We start from the raw sequence: 14,587 nt of genomic DNA, 5'->3' as shown, positions 1-14,587 counted from the left end.
AGCTCAGGGTGGATTATTCTTCCCTGTGTTGTTCAGTGTGTATCTGAACGACATACAGTTCTCGTAGCAACTTCCTGTATATCGGTTATCTGGAGGCCTACCACGGCACCCTGGATCGCTGGCCACGGGATTAGAGAATTGCTATCAACGTCTCGAAAAGCACCACTCTTTAAGACTTCGTGAAGCATCCGAAAACCCATTGCAATTTAGTTTCTCGGAGAGACTGTACAGTAAGTGAGAACAGCACGGTATGTTTGGGTAATCCTTGACACTCGGCAGCTCAAACATTGGACGTATGGTGTGCTGCTCTACAAGCAGCTCGTCCGCCCTGTAATGAATTACGCATGCCCGATCTGGAGGTCTGCTGCCTGCAACCACATCTGCAATCTACAAGTGTTACAATTTAATCATATACGAATTGCGACTAACGCACTGTGGTACGTTAGTAACAAGAAAATATACGAGGATTTGGGGACCACGACAGAGCATTGACTGAGATCTTCGACTTAAAGTCAGCTGACTTCATCTCTCTTCACCATTGCAGCTGATGCAGGTAGGATGCCTGACAAGAATTTCACATTCATGTCACTATCATTGCTAATTTCACTCTCAAAATATATCACTGAACTCATTATCTTATCTTTATGATAGGTCTTGCCATAATGCTGACTAGTATAGATTCAAAGTCAGGGTGCTTCAAATCACAAAGCACCGCCACTTAGAACTAATTAAAATAATTAATAAACCCAATATGTTTGGTTGTATTAACAATATTTATCATACCTTCTGCAATGGAGTTGTTGATAAGGCATGACAGCATACAAGTTATACCAAACTACAATAAAAATTATGCATGTTTTTTTTCACATCATACCCACCTCACTGGTTAATACTGTCTAAGTTTTTAATATGTAGTCAATACAGATTTCCCTGTTTTCTTCATTTCTTAATTTTCTCTTTTCTGTTCTAGGCTGTAAAAATTCATGCTAACATAAATACTCACTGAACTTCTGTAGTGAATCATCATCTGTCACCATATCCACTTTTTTATACAGATTATCCCGTAACTGGTACACATTTTCTGACTGAGGAAAACAACCTGCAAGACCTGAAATGACAATTTCTTCACCAGGGGAGGGCTGTGCGCATTGTACACTTGCATTGTTTGACACAGACATAGTTGGCAGCACTGGTATGTTTTACTGTAAATAAAATAAAACATTACATTACATAGGCACAGTACATAATTTGAATATATCCTATACCTCCTTATCAGCAATTGGAAAAATTAACCACTAACCACAGAACATGCAAGAAAGCTTACATAAATCTGCCTTCAGTAAATGAGACTATATTTTACAGAAGCACTGCAATTTATGAAACAAGTAGTCATGCAATGTGAGTCATACGGTTTTAGAATACTGTCCCTTGTGTGCCTTTCTGGACTTTGAAGTCCTAATTTCTTCTATCACTTGCTTACATTAGGCTATTGGATGCTGAGTCTTCAGTGAATTACTGTGACTCAAATTATACGAAGAAAAATACATGAAAAGAGTAAATTTATCGATTTCATATAGTAGCTGAATATGAAGATGTGTTTGTACGTCAGTGAATTCCAATGGTACTAGTATTTACAGAATATGGCAATTGTCTTAAATGGTATGTTTTAATTTTATATCATTTAAATACAAAATTATGCATTATAATGCATATATGATTCATTAAACAAAATGGCTTAATTCCAATAATCTACATCTAATAACAATAACAATAATAATAAGCAACTGGAACTGTCTCCAGGTCACTCAGAAAATATTTGGCCAACATTCCGGGCGAACATGACATCAGGGAACTGCAGAAAACTGCCATTTTGGGATCTTCATACATCATTCGAAAGACGCTGTTGTAAAACAATATGTATTCCGGAAATAGCTTCTGCACTATGTACCTCAGGGGCAAGGTTTGTCTCGGGTACATAGAAGTAAATACCCTATAAAACGGTGAATAAATGGAATAATAATAAAGAAATGTAATTAACAATGAAGCAGAGAAGATCTTTAAATACAAGGACCTTCTCACTGAAATACAGCGACTGTGGAAAATGAGAGCAAAAATAATCCCAATAATTATTTGAGCAACTGGAACTGTCTCCAAGTCACTCAGAAAATATTTGGCCAACATTCCAGGCGAACACAACATCAGGCAACTGCAGAAAACTGCCATTTTAGGATCTTCATACATCATTCGAAGGACGCTGTCGTAAAATATATAGTTATCCCTCACAATAAAACTACATAATACATGTAACACATATTAAAAACAAAATGTATTTCGGAAATAGCTGCCATACTATGCCCATTAGGGACTAGTTTTGTCTCAGGTACATAGAAGTAAATATCCTATAAAATGGTGAATAGATGGAATAATTCAATTCTAATTAAACTGTCACTGAACATGTCTAAAAGCAATTTTATTTTCTGAAAAAGCTCAGGTCTTCTGAGCGGTTTCTTCCTACACAGCCTCCAAACAAGTTTTGTTTATACTTTTCACTTCCATCAGTCAAGTTAAATGTCTTGTTCATCTTGAATGAAATATCCTAAAATCTCAGATAAGTAAAATAAGAAAGTTGTTAATACATAATATTCTTAATTTTCCTTGTTCTGTAACTGCGACATAAAACACAATCTAAACTCTTCCTTGGAAAACTAGGACAAAATGCATGATCTGATTTGTAACCATATACAAGTCTTGTCACTCATTCAGAAAAATTAAAAATATGTTAAAAATACATTTATCATAGTTTAATTGCATAAAACTGTCCATTTCTGTTTTCCTTATAATTTGCTAACTCTTGTACAAGGTCTATCAAGAGAAGTTGATATTTGCTGTGTTTCCAAGAGCTTGTTATATTGCTATTGTTATTGAGCCAGCTGAATAGAGTATCACAATCATTTAAAGATTAATTTTAATATTGTCCTACTATTTATTATTTTCTGAAAAATCCTTCATGAATGAAAGCAAAAATAAGATAATTACATCTAAATTCAAACCACAACAGCACCTCTCTATGTGATCTTGTTTTCTGATATCAACACAAATGTGAACTTGTACCTAGTGAGCACTTTAATATTCACACTGCACTGAGAAGTCCAAGAAACATTTTATTAGTTCTGGTGGAATACAAGTTCCTGCACTGTCACATGCACATGAATTATTGCTGATTCATTTATGACAATGCATATCTGTTGAGTGCTTCATAATACTATAAATATTTATAGTGTAAATTGGGTTGTAAAAAGTCACAAAGCCAGGGTTAACCATCCTCTCCTTATTAAGTAAATCAATTGCTCATTCAAGTTAAACCTTATTTTATAGGTCTAGAAACATAATCAATAATAACAGAAGACAGTGAGAAAATAAGCAAATGAGGGAAAGAAAAAAGATGAAGAATAAAAATGGAAAGAAAGAGGGCATAACTTTTTCCAATGATTCCAACTCGAACAGTAGTTTTGCTTAAGTTAAGTACCATGTAAAATGACTGTTACAGTGACTTGAGAACTGTTCCAAAATAAAATCTGAGATATCTTTTAATAAATTTGTCTTTAAACTCTTATCTGGAATCCTTTAAGTGTTTTAAAAGATGAAATATGTAAATGAGACAGAGACAGTATGAAAGAAAACCATGATTTTGGTGAAGATAAGACATAACCCTGTGACTCAAATTTAATGGTACCTAATGCGCTATGTACATATTGTCATTAAAATTTGCTATAATATTGCAAATTACTTTGTGTAGTTTCTCATAGTGGTAAATGCATCAGTCAAAATACATGTGAAACAAATATTTTTCTAGCAGTTTTGACTCGTGTTTCTCAAATTTAATTAAAAGATGGAGAGGTTTCTCTAACAGTTACATGACTTAGAAGAGGGTGGTATGCTGTAGCTATGGCTTTGGGTTCTGTTCAGTACAGTTGTGAGTTGAGACCGAAAATGGTGGGCAGCAGAGAGCGAAGAAGCAGTCTTAATATGCATGCAGAGATCATCTCATACCAGTTTGGAACAAGACACAACATTGAATAATCGAGATTTATGGCTATAAAGAATTGTTATCAAGTCAATAATTATTTCTAACCATGCTGGGATTAATAAATCCATATTTCAGACAGAGTACCCAGTAAGTTAATTACTAAAGCTGCAAGCCCCCCTCTGCTGCTATAGCAACTCAGCTGCTCTTGTGTAGTGTCCAAGTGATGTCAGACAGTTACCGTTCACAGTGAAGACAAGCGATAGAATTACAGCTGAGCTGAATACTTCATGTGTATAATCAAATCCACATTGGGCAAATTTGCATTTGAAGGAGAGATTACTGTATTATTTTCTTTGCATCCTACCAGAATTTGTCTGCAATATGGACTTCATTATAAACCTCACGGAGCTATTAATTGCACTTACAGAAAGAACGATTGTGTATCATCTTCCTGAACAAAAATATCTGTATTCACTACAGTGGTAAATATACTGAGGCATCAAAAGAGAGTTTCTTCTGTAGTTACAGTCAGTGACAAAAGTTATGCTCTTTCACCATTAAATAATAAAATGTTTATCCAATAAATCATACAAATAAAGAAACTATTTACACAGATACATGAGAAGCAATAGAAGTATTCTCTTTACTTAATACTGAACTAGTACCTCCTAACAGAGTTTTCATATGATATTTAGAGAACTGAATGGAACTTAATGAAAAGAATATTATAGTTTCCAGTTCCTTGTAAAAACTATCCTCTGTACAACACTTTTATCATCAGATGGGTCATACATATTCAGAACAAATTAATAAAATCATTATTCTGACATAGAACAAAAGGATTCTTTGGGCCATGGTTGAGAATGGAAATAGCTGTGGAACATAAAAACTGAAGCATTGCTACTGCCACATTCCTTGTTTATATTTATCTTGTACACTTCTGAAAGGCTACATTTATTATTACAAAACGTTTTAAACCTCAGCAAATTCATTCTTGTATGAATAGCTAGAATTACAAAACAAAACACCCCCCCACCCCCCCCCCCCCACCCCCCGCTTGCTTCGTACGGGTCCATCTCATACGACCAAAATCAGTCCTTTGCGCAAGTACCAGCACTTCTCGCTCGGCCTCATTCAACTGAGGATTCACCAATCCGAACCTCTTTTGTGTCTAAATAAGGGAGCAGCTTAATCTATGAAAGATGTGAGAATCAGTCACACAGGTAATAAGTCAGATTTAACATGCATATATATCGTATTTACCAGAATATAAGACGATAATTTTTCTTAATTCATTATCTTAAAGTGGGGGGGTTCGTCTTTTATCGCGCAAAAATTTTATGAATATGGCAAATGTTTTTGTTGTTAGTAGCACGGCAAATATTATTATGCTGGGAAGTACACCTGTTTGGTTATTTTGTCACTTACCACGCAACCTCATGTATGGCAACATCCTTGAATAGATGAATACTTGTTTTTGTAGTACTGTGAATTGTTTCAAAACAGGGAAGTGGCTTACCGTACAACTGTTTCGCTGCGTCAAAATGACGCTGCAAAACACCATGCATGTACCATTTTTATACCCCCCCCTCCATCTTCTTACATGAGTATGTTGTGCACCTTACTTTTAAAGACTGAATACAACTTCTCTTTAACTCTAAAATTTAACTAATCTAACAAATTCCAATACTTCCTTTACGTAACAATTACTACATGGGAGATTTCCAAGGTCACGTAATCGGACTTTATAATCAATTTCCTGTGCCGGATTTCCTTTATTTGTGTTCACATGGTTAAGAAAACAACTACTGCATATTTAACAGTCACATTATATTCTTATTACTTTGATCACTGTATAAAAAAACATTGGTAAACTTTTCAACTGGAACAGCCATGAGCGATATTTTCTGTTTTAACACACGACATGACCAAATTTCTCTGACAATGATATTACATAGACGAAGGAAAAAGTCCTGACAATGTATAATTTTAAATGTAAGGAATGATTCATACATAATTTGTATGAACATTTATATCTACCTCCATAAAAATCTGCAAACGCCAACTGAAATGGTTCATTAGTTATCACCATCGAAGAGAACACCAACTCAAACTTTAAATCCAACTTAACCCAAAACACCATAACAAGGAATCTAAATATTGTAGCTTTCAAATGGCTGCCATGCTTTTGTTTTATATTCTATTGAAAAATTACCATTAATAAAAGATTAACGTTTTTTGATCATGTATTATCACATACAATTTCAGAATGTTGCATTAGCACTGGTGTTAGCATTGTTTCCATCTCACAAGTTTGAATGGCCACAATTTTGGATCCATTGCTGATGAAAGTTCAAAGGTTGGTAAACCCTCAAGGCATACATTTAGATCAAGTTTCATAAAAGTCTGTTAATATTTTTCCAAAAGGTATTAGGTTCGAACAGACACAATGACAGAATAAGCCAGTTGTTCCTTATAAAATAAGACACTCAAAAGCCCTGGTGTTATCTACACGTGTCCACACTGCAGCCTGAAGTCAATCACTGATTTGATTTACTAAACATGGGTTAGATTCTAAAACTAACAAACTTCTGAAATACCACTATAAAAATGGCTTATCATTTTATTGTGAAGAAAAATGCCATACACTTTCAGACACAAGACATACTATAAGAATTCCCTTCCTTCATACAGTACTTGAATCTCTCAAAGTAACACAAACTGTATGATTCAGACTTTGCTGCATTGTAACAACAATGCAGCTTCAGTCAGCATGGTTGAAAAGTTAATTTATAATACTATGACATCATCATTCACAGATATATATTTATGCTATGAAAATTAAGAGGAAAATGTACACACTACAAAATCATGGGACTGGTTTCTCACAACATGGTTAAGTTATGCACATCATCTCTGCATACACATATCACGCAATCTGTCACCATTCACAACACAAATGCATGCACAAATTCTGCATAACCTTTCATGCACAGTTCCTGTGACAGAAACATTCTCTTGTTGTTTGTGTGCTGTAAGAGAACAAGTTTTAATTTTCTTAGTTGTTCTAATGATGACTACTAATGGTAAACAACCATATTTGTAAAATTACCAAATGTTACAAAATAAAAGAAGCAAGCTCAGGCTTAAAAGAAATTGTGATTCTTGCTCTATATTTCTTCTCCTGCAGAAGATGAAAAAATTAAGATGACCTGATATTGCAGACTATACTTGTTACGTACACCTCCATTTTAAAACTGACAGTTTTAAATTTACTTATATGATAATAAACAAAGAACATGTATGTCAAAAACATATTTCTTTAGTTTTCATTCATATTAACTTCCACTAGTTGTCTTTCAATCACACGGACTGTTCTTTCCAAAGCCCAATTTACAAAATTCAAATATATCTAGTTACAACTGTTGTCAGTACAAGCTAACACTCTCCAATCACTATAGTTTCAATCCACAGAAATTATTTATCTTCTGAATTCTTTGTTCCTGAACCCCTGTACTTCCACTCTTCTACAGAAGGCCCTCAATATCTTTCTGCTTCCCAATCCAGTGCTTTCTATATCCGCCGTCCACTATTTAAAACCTTCGTTTCCATACCTGTCACTGGGTATTCATATGTCATCATGTCACCACTTGTCTCGCATGTCATATACATAACGCTCAGCAGCATCAGACTATAAGGAACACCCCTAGCGAGAGGTTCAGAAACCAGTTCTCTGTCAATTCTGTCTGATTTATTTTTGCAACACAGTGCCCATGTCTGCAAAGTCAATGAGAAACCTAAATGCTCAAGAATAGTCCCCACTTTGGAAACGAAATTTAAAATTATTGCTAATTTTGAAGCTGCCAAACGTGCAGTTGATGAGATGCATCAGATGAGAACACGGAATACCACCTTGAACAGTGACAACAAATGTAAGTGATAGAGAAATTTTTTTCTTGAAAATGGAGAAGTTATTATTTGGATTTCTCATAAAGCTAAGGTAGATAAAATGAACTTTACTCTGATAAGGCATAAGACTAAGAGGGTTTTTGATAATCTCAAGGACAGATGAGGTTTCACGTTCTCACAGCGACAAGTATGAATGTTGCGCCACGTAATCTGGTAGAAACTGACACGTTTCAGTGATGTTTACCGCGTCCATCACAAGCACCTACATTAGATTTCATTACACATCCCAGAATGTAGCCATTTTCATCTCAAGATTAGTCTTTACTGATGTCTATTTGCCCAAAACATAGTTTAATGCTTAAGTTCATGACTTAGTTGTAACAAATTATCATTATAACATGTCAGTATACATATTTCTCTGCATGTTGTTCCCTTAATTGTCACAGTTTCATGGGCCTAATTAAAGATAAATATTGAGGGCCGGCTGTACATTAAGCTACATTACCGGTTCATGTCATGATCAACAGAAAACTTGGTATTCTCATTCTATAAGTCGATTCAAATGACCTCTCATCAGATGTAATTAAAATACAAATAAACTCCAAACATTTGAGCATCTGAACAATGACGAACAAAAAACTACACACAATACTAAAATTACTCAGGCTAAGGAAAGAAAATGCATTTTTGGCACCACTATGGAATGCTGGATTACTGTGTAAATCTGTTCTCATGAAAGGAACATATTAAATAAAGTACAGCACTATGAATGTTCTGTACAAAACTTTGATCTAGTACTGACAATGTGATTACTAATTTTTCCTGAGTAACTATCAATAATTACTGCTGGTCCACCATAATACTTCATATTGTAAAGATGGCCTGTATATGTTAAGTTTTATTAAGCTTATATACTAATCAGTAAATGCCAACAAGCACTTCCACTAACCCTGCAAATCCTGTGTGGTAATTAATGCAGTTTAACTATGGTAAAAAACCTGACCTCAATATCTGGAAAAAGTGAGAGTTTTAAAATTTTACTACATTTGACACATCAGTTTGTATGACATATGCAGGACAGAAGTATAATCCAACTTCTGAAGCATCTGTAACTTTATAATACTTCGACACTAACAAAGTTAAAAAAAAGACACTTCATTCTCATGTTCTTTGCACAGTGTACATGAAGTAAAAGCATACGGAGGAGGTTATGTTTATCTGTCTGTCCACTGATGCACATGGCACATGTTATACCTGTGAAACTACTTTTAGACTACATTTGGTGTTGATGGTCTACACTATAAGTTAGTCAAATTTAATTTTGATTAATACAGCCCCTACTTTACATGGAACTCAGACTGAACTCCTTACAAATTCTCTCAAAAGGTTAATATGGCAAAAATCTGTATATGAAATAATATAAGATCTATGGCTTTCATTAAAAATATTTTTAAATGTAGCAAATAATTAAAGATATACAAGCCAAAGTTGTGTCTTTATGCAGCGTTGTCTCTGTAGTGTGACTAGCTTTGTAACAGCAGGTTTTTATCAATAAATCAACATGAAAGCCAATGAGCCATGTAAAATAAAAAGTGCAATCTGAAAACATCTGTACACCTCCCACCCTTGTTAAAAATAAAGACTAATAAGCTTCATTTATTTACCAATGCTTTGTTATTTGCGGGTCATACGTAGCATTATGTCAGAAATGATGGAATAACTGTGAACAAGGACATGAGAAGAATATGAAAGGCAGTAGCCACATTCTATCATAAGACATTGAGCATGTTTCTGGAAAGACTGAGAAAAGCCATGAAATATGTCACATTCCAACCCGGTATTTTTCAAACATGAAGGGGTGCTGAAGATGACAAAATGATATACGGTATAGTTATCATGCAACCACATGTTAGGTTAAAAATATATGTTTGTTAATTTATTTTATCAATGAGAATTAAATTTTTCATGGCAGTAAAATAATCATAGTTCTCTGTGTTATGAGAGGGGTGATATATTCCTCCAAAATGTTAGCAACCACCTGAAGGTTAATAACCCAGAAGACAGCCCAATTTCACCAGTGTTTGCTATAAACTGTACAGAAATAAAAGTGCCATACAGTCACAAATAAACTATGTAGCAGAAAAAGAGTTGAAGAACTCTTGTTCTGTAAGTATAAATATGTATGCTTACAATGTTCAATGGCATTGTGAATTTTTTATAACAAAATTATCTAAAAATAGCTTACAGTACAAAAGTATGTAAGACACCTTGTTTTACTTGAAACACACCTCATGAATATTCAATCAGGAAAAACAAACAAATTCATAAATGTCCATGTGTAAAGCAGAGATTATTACAACTGAGTCAGAATGAAAATGAACTTTCTTCAACAAATTTTTGTGTTGATCTCCAACCCAGAACTTCATGGAACTGAAATAAGCACATGGACAAACAAAGATTTCCCAAATGATGACTTTTGTTGCACACATTGCAATAGTGTAGAAAAATCAAATTATCACTCAAACCAATCCTGGATACCTAACCATCTAATATTCTAATGCCAAAGTCATTACATGCAAACAAATGAGAAGCTTAAAAATTAACCATGTTAACAATGTTTCAACACATACATTTATCCCATCAATATAAAATCAGACTATTTATGTGCCAGCCCTGTATATTTCATTTTCCTTTTTTTGTAGGAAATTACAAATAGTGAACATTTGACTTTACATATGTTTGTAAACAGTATACTATCTAGCCAATAAATATGCTGTAATATTTTCATTCCTAACACTTTAGTGTTTTCCACATTAGTATCAAAATAAATTTGTAATTTCCCAAATAAAAAATGTGCACTGGAAGGTTTACAAAAGAAATGTATTATGTATAAATACTATTTTATATATTATAAATAATATATTCATTTAGGATGAGCAGTTATATTTTATACAAGCACTAATATCAATAAACTTATATTTAAAAACTTTGTATGCACAAGTTTGTGCAAATACCCTTATTTAAGTTTAATTGTAAAGTTTACTGTGATGTTTTAATTTGCATTGAAAGTTCATAAGACCAGAGCAGCAATTACGTATTTACAAACTTTCAAAAATGGACTAGATAGTAGCACAGAAATATTTGTAACTAACCAACTATTCAATGCAGATCAAACTGATTCAGTTCTCTCCCAAAAGAGAGTTCCAATTCATAGAATCGCTACTCCACAATCTAGCAAGTCATTTCTTGCACCACTTTTAACCAGATTTTCTCATTACTGAGTTCAGTTTGAGGTTATAATTCTTCCCTCAAACAATGTAGTTATAATATTAATGAAGAAATACATAACATTTAATTTCAGTCACCTTGTAATTAAGATAAAAAGCAACAATAATATGAAATGCTATTTGCATGTAAGTTTGATATTAAATGGAAATTTTCAGTGGTGAATGTAAAGATGTTAGTTTTATGTTTGCCTACAGCATTTGCTAAAGAGACATTAGACAAAATGCTGGTTAAGACCAAATATTTAATGCAGCTCTCACCCAAAAGCCAAAGTTATACATTATGTGAAGATATTAATATTTTACGAACCAGAAATACAGATAGCAAGTAACACTTTTTACATTGATGATGTCTGTTTGTTTAAAGAACAACTAAATAATTTTAACACATGTAAAGAGCATTAAGAAATTTTGAACCTGACCCTGTTATATTGTATTTTCATTTTGTTAAAGATTCTTTTGTAATGTATTCAATATTTTGAACACAAGAAATGTAGCATGTAACTTTTATTGTCTTGATGATAATAAGTATGAATATAATTTAAAAGGCAGCCAAATGATTTCGAACAGTGTTTTCATTTTTACTTTGTAATATCATCATAACTCTTCTTGTAATTTCATATGTTTTAGAGAAGAATGTAATATGTAATGTTTTCACAATAATGAGTATAATCTGTTTAAACAGAAGTGAAGTGCAATGATCTTGAGTTTCATTTCATTTTTGTGATATTACTTTTGTTTTAATGATTCTGTGTAAACTGAAAATTCAATTTTTTAAAATAAGACATTTTTCCATAATTCAATGTGTGTATGTGTGTGTGTAATTTATTTAAACAGAAGCCAAATAGTTAAAAGCAATGTTCAATAAATAATTCCACTACCTATACTTTCTATTTTGGCCTTGTGATACTGTTTTCATTCTTTGCCTTTTTCCTTCTTCAAAACCAGCCACTGTCCATGATAAACCAAACTTGAGAGATACTTTTATGTTTTATTTTAATAAACAGAAGGTTTATAGTCTCTAATAACTATGTTTTAATGCAAAACAATTACAAAATTAATTTTGTTATAGGATATTTTGTTTATCTTGAAGAGTTCTGTTCTTTCACTATTGCTGATTTTGTATAAAAAAAACTTTAAATTCTTTGGAAATACTTTATTTTTTTCAACATATATGTTTTGTTTATTCAAAATGTAGAAAATTTCCATTTAACATCATTTTCTAAATTCCCTATTTCATTTAGTCAGTAATAATACTGATTTTAATTATAACACTTCATACAGAATGATTTAAAGGTTTAAGCCTATTATCACAACATATATTTTTAATAAAATGATCTATGCAGATCAATTAACGAGTCACCAACAGGGAAAGAACGTGATTTGTAAATGACAGCTTCAAGGAAATTCTGACACATTACCAAGATCTCTCTATTTTTGTTCTCTATATAAATGAACAAAATATTAAGATGAAAAGCACTTATAAGCCTGTAATATATACTGCAGTAGTGAAAGACATGGAATGTATGCAAATAAGTATGGAGATCAAGGCATGTCAGAGTATTCTAATTCTTTTGGATTTCTTAAACTGAACATTGTAATTACTGACATGGAACAGCAAACTTAAGATACTTAATAAAGTGATAATCAAGCAGGTAGGCATATAAAGAGAAAAATTCCTGGGCCCTGAATAGCTATCATTGACAGATAAAACAATGAAGGTGATCCTTATCTTGCACAGCAAGTGTGAATGTCATTATTTGCTCCATGATGCAATCCACTGGGCTTTCTCAAATGCAACTGGTCCCAAGTCAGCACGTCTGTTTCTTATGCCGCCACTGCTCAGTCATCCTGGAACAGATCCAAGATTTAAAAAAACATTATCGTACATTAATTCTTTTACCCCTCCCATGTGAATATGTGGCAAAGAATATTGTGAATTATGGATGGGACTATTCTGCAAAATATGCAAAATTCCAAGCATCAATTCCTGCAAATCCTTCCCACCCACATGGTTACCAGAACCATGTCGGCTCCAAAATGTCACCACCACCTTTCCTCAACCACATGCTCCTCTCCCATTGGACAGCAGCCCATTCCTCCACTCCACCAACCAGCCCCATCAAATTTATATCACCACTCACTGCCTTCCCTATATACAGCCTCGTGAACTTGCCCTTGCCCCATCTCGCAGCCATCTTGAAAATGGCAACTGAAATGTTTGCCAAAATTCAATGTGGCTCTCACCCAAAAGCTGAAGTTACATATCAATTCCTTGCTTACAGAAAATTCATATTAAAAGATAAGGATAAATAGTAGAGGGAGAAAAGGATGAAGATACAGAAAGGAAGAAATAATATTACATTACAGCCAAATGTGATACAAAAGAAATTAAGAAAATGACATCATACAAACAGTGCCATTGGAGGCAAACAAACCAACTCTCTGATTTTGAATGCAGCATAGTGGCAATTCTCTGTGATAGCTACTTAAGTAGGTTCAGAAACACTACACTCACCCACTCATGTTCATCAACACCCTCCATCTCATCCTGCTCAAGCTTCAGATTCACTTCCATTCGACTGCTAACTGCTCGCTGAATCTGCATGACAGAAAAATCTTCACTCACAAAATCACCCATTCTGCTTCTAATTGCATAAAACTGCCAAACTTCAGTGATTATAGTGAACATTATGTTTCAATGTACCAACACAAAATGCAGACATGCAAGTTTACAAAATCCATTAATCTATTCTGCACATACAAAACTGCCACAAGGTAAGTTGTTTAATGGTTTCAACTAAAGAGATTATTTAATGTAAAAATGAAACATTATGGATTATGTACAAATAGTGAATTGGTTAAAGACTTAGAAGATGAAGTCATGGTCTACTTTAAGGTGGTATTTTGGCAAATTCCTGATAGTCTGTCTCCTGGATGAAGTGCAAATTCAGGACCTCACACATGTAAAGCAGGAATGATAACCAGCATACTACAATTCAAAAGCCTGGATCAATGATACAAGCATGCTGATAAGGATTATAATCAAGAGTTTCCAGATTAGTTAAGATGAAAACATTTGTTGAGACACTGAGACGAAAATGAAAACTACACACAAAATGCAAATATTTAAATTCATATACAAAGGATAAAACTCATATTTAATCAAAAAGCAAGTTAAAGGCCATCAAAGCTATGCTATAATTTGGAACTTAGTTTCTGGAGGCCTGGCTTCAATCTTAGTCTTAGGGCAGTCCATATGGAACATGTTAAGTTTTCTCATCATTTGCATAACATTTCTTCAATGCCATTAATTTTACTTCCATTGTGAATATTTATTTCCCTACAAAATGTGTAATTTCACTTT

The 14,587-nt window shown here is 33.5% G+C and overlaps 2 protein-coding genes and 1 long non-coding RNA gene across 14 annotated transcripts in view; 1 reads left to right on the top strand and 2 right to left on the bottom strand.

Moving 5' to 3' along the window:
- The window catches only part of LOC110835859 (fatty acid synthase), a 236,087-nt gene extending 234,909 nt beyond the window's left edge, over positions 1-1,178 (bottom strand). For all 7 annotated transcript variants that reach the window (XR_015535963.1, XM_087351947.1, XM_087351939.1 and 4 more), the window contains exon 1: positions 1,004-1,178. Coding sequence is in view for 6 of the 7 variants with exons in the window: in XM_087351947.1 (XP_087208073.1) it covers positions 1,004-1,178 (175 nt within the window). In the remaining variant the exon portion in view is untranslated. The remainder of the gene's footprint in view (positions 1-1,003) is intronic.
- Positions 414-12,104, top strand: LOC110835860 (uncharacterized). 3 transcript variants are annotated; one of them, XR_002545043.2, is made up of 3 exons: positions 414-553; positions 971-1,192; positions 3,972-12,104. It is a non-coding gene; the product is annotated as an uncharacterized LOC110835860 (long non-coding RNA). The 3 variants fall into 3 exon arrangements; XR_002545042.2 differs by having other exon boundaries at positions 3,967-12,104; XR_002545041.2 differs by lacking the exon at positions 3,972-12,104 and adding an exon at positions 1,801-2,790.
- pod1 (coronin) overlaps positions 6,635-14,587 on the bottom strand; it is a 43,983-nt gene continuing 36,030 nt past the window's right edge. For all 4 annotated transcript variants that reach the window (XM_022076524.2, XM_087351949.1, XM_087351950.1 and 1 more), the window contains 2 exons: positions 13,739-13,822; positions 6,635-13,071 (listed from right to left, as the gene is read on the bottom strand). In XM_022076524.2, coding sequence (XP_021932216.2) covers positions 13,063-13,071; positions 13,739-13,822 — 93 coding nt within the window. In that variant the 3' untranslated portion in view covers positions 6,635-13,062. The remainder of the gene's footprint in view (positions 13,072-13,738; positions 13,823-14,587) is intronic.

This window comes from Zootermopsis nevadensis, unplaced genomic scaffold (assembly GCF_977971745.1).
Source record: "Zootermopsis nevadensis isolate Lab colony 2312 unplaced genomic scaffold, Znev_1.0 Znev_ptg000020l, whole genome shotgun sequence".
NCBI lineage: Eukaryota > Metazoa > Arthropoda > Insecta > Blattodea > Termopsidae > Zootermopsis > Zootermopsis nevadensis.
This window is presented reverse-complemented; position numbering and strand designations above follow the sequence as displayed.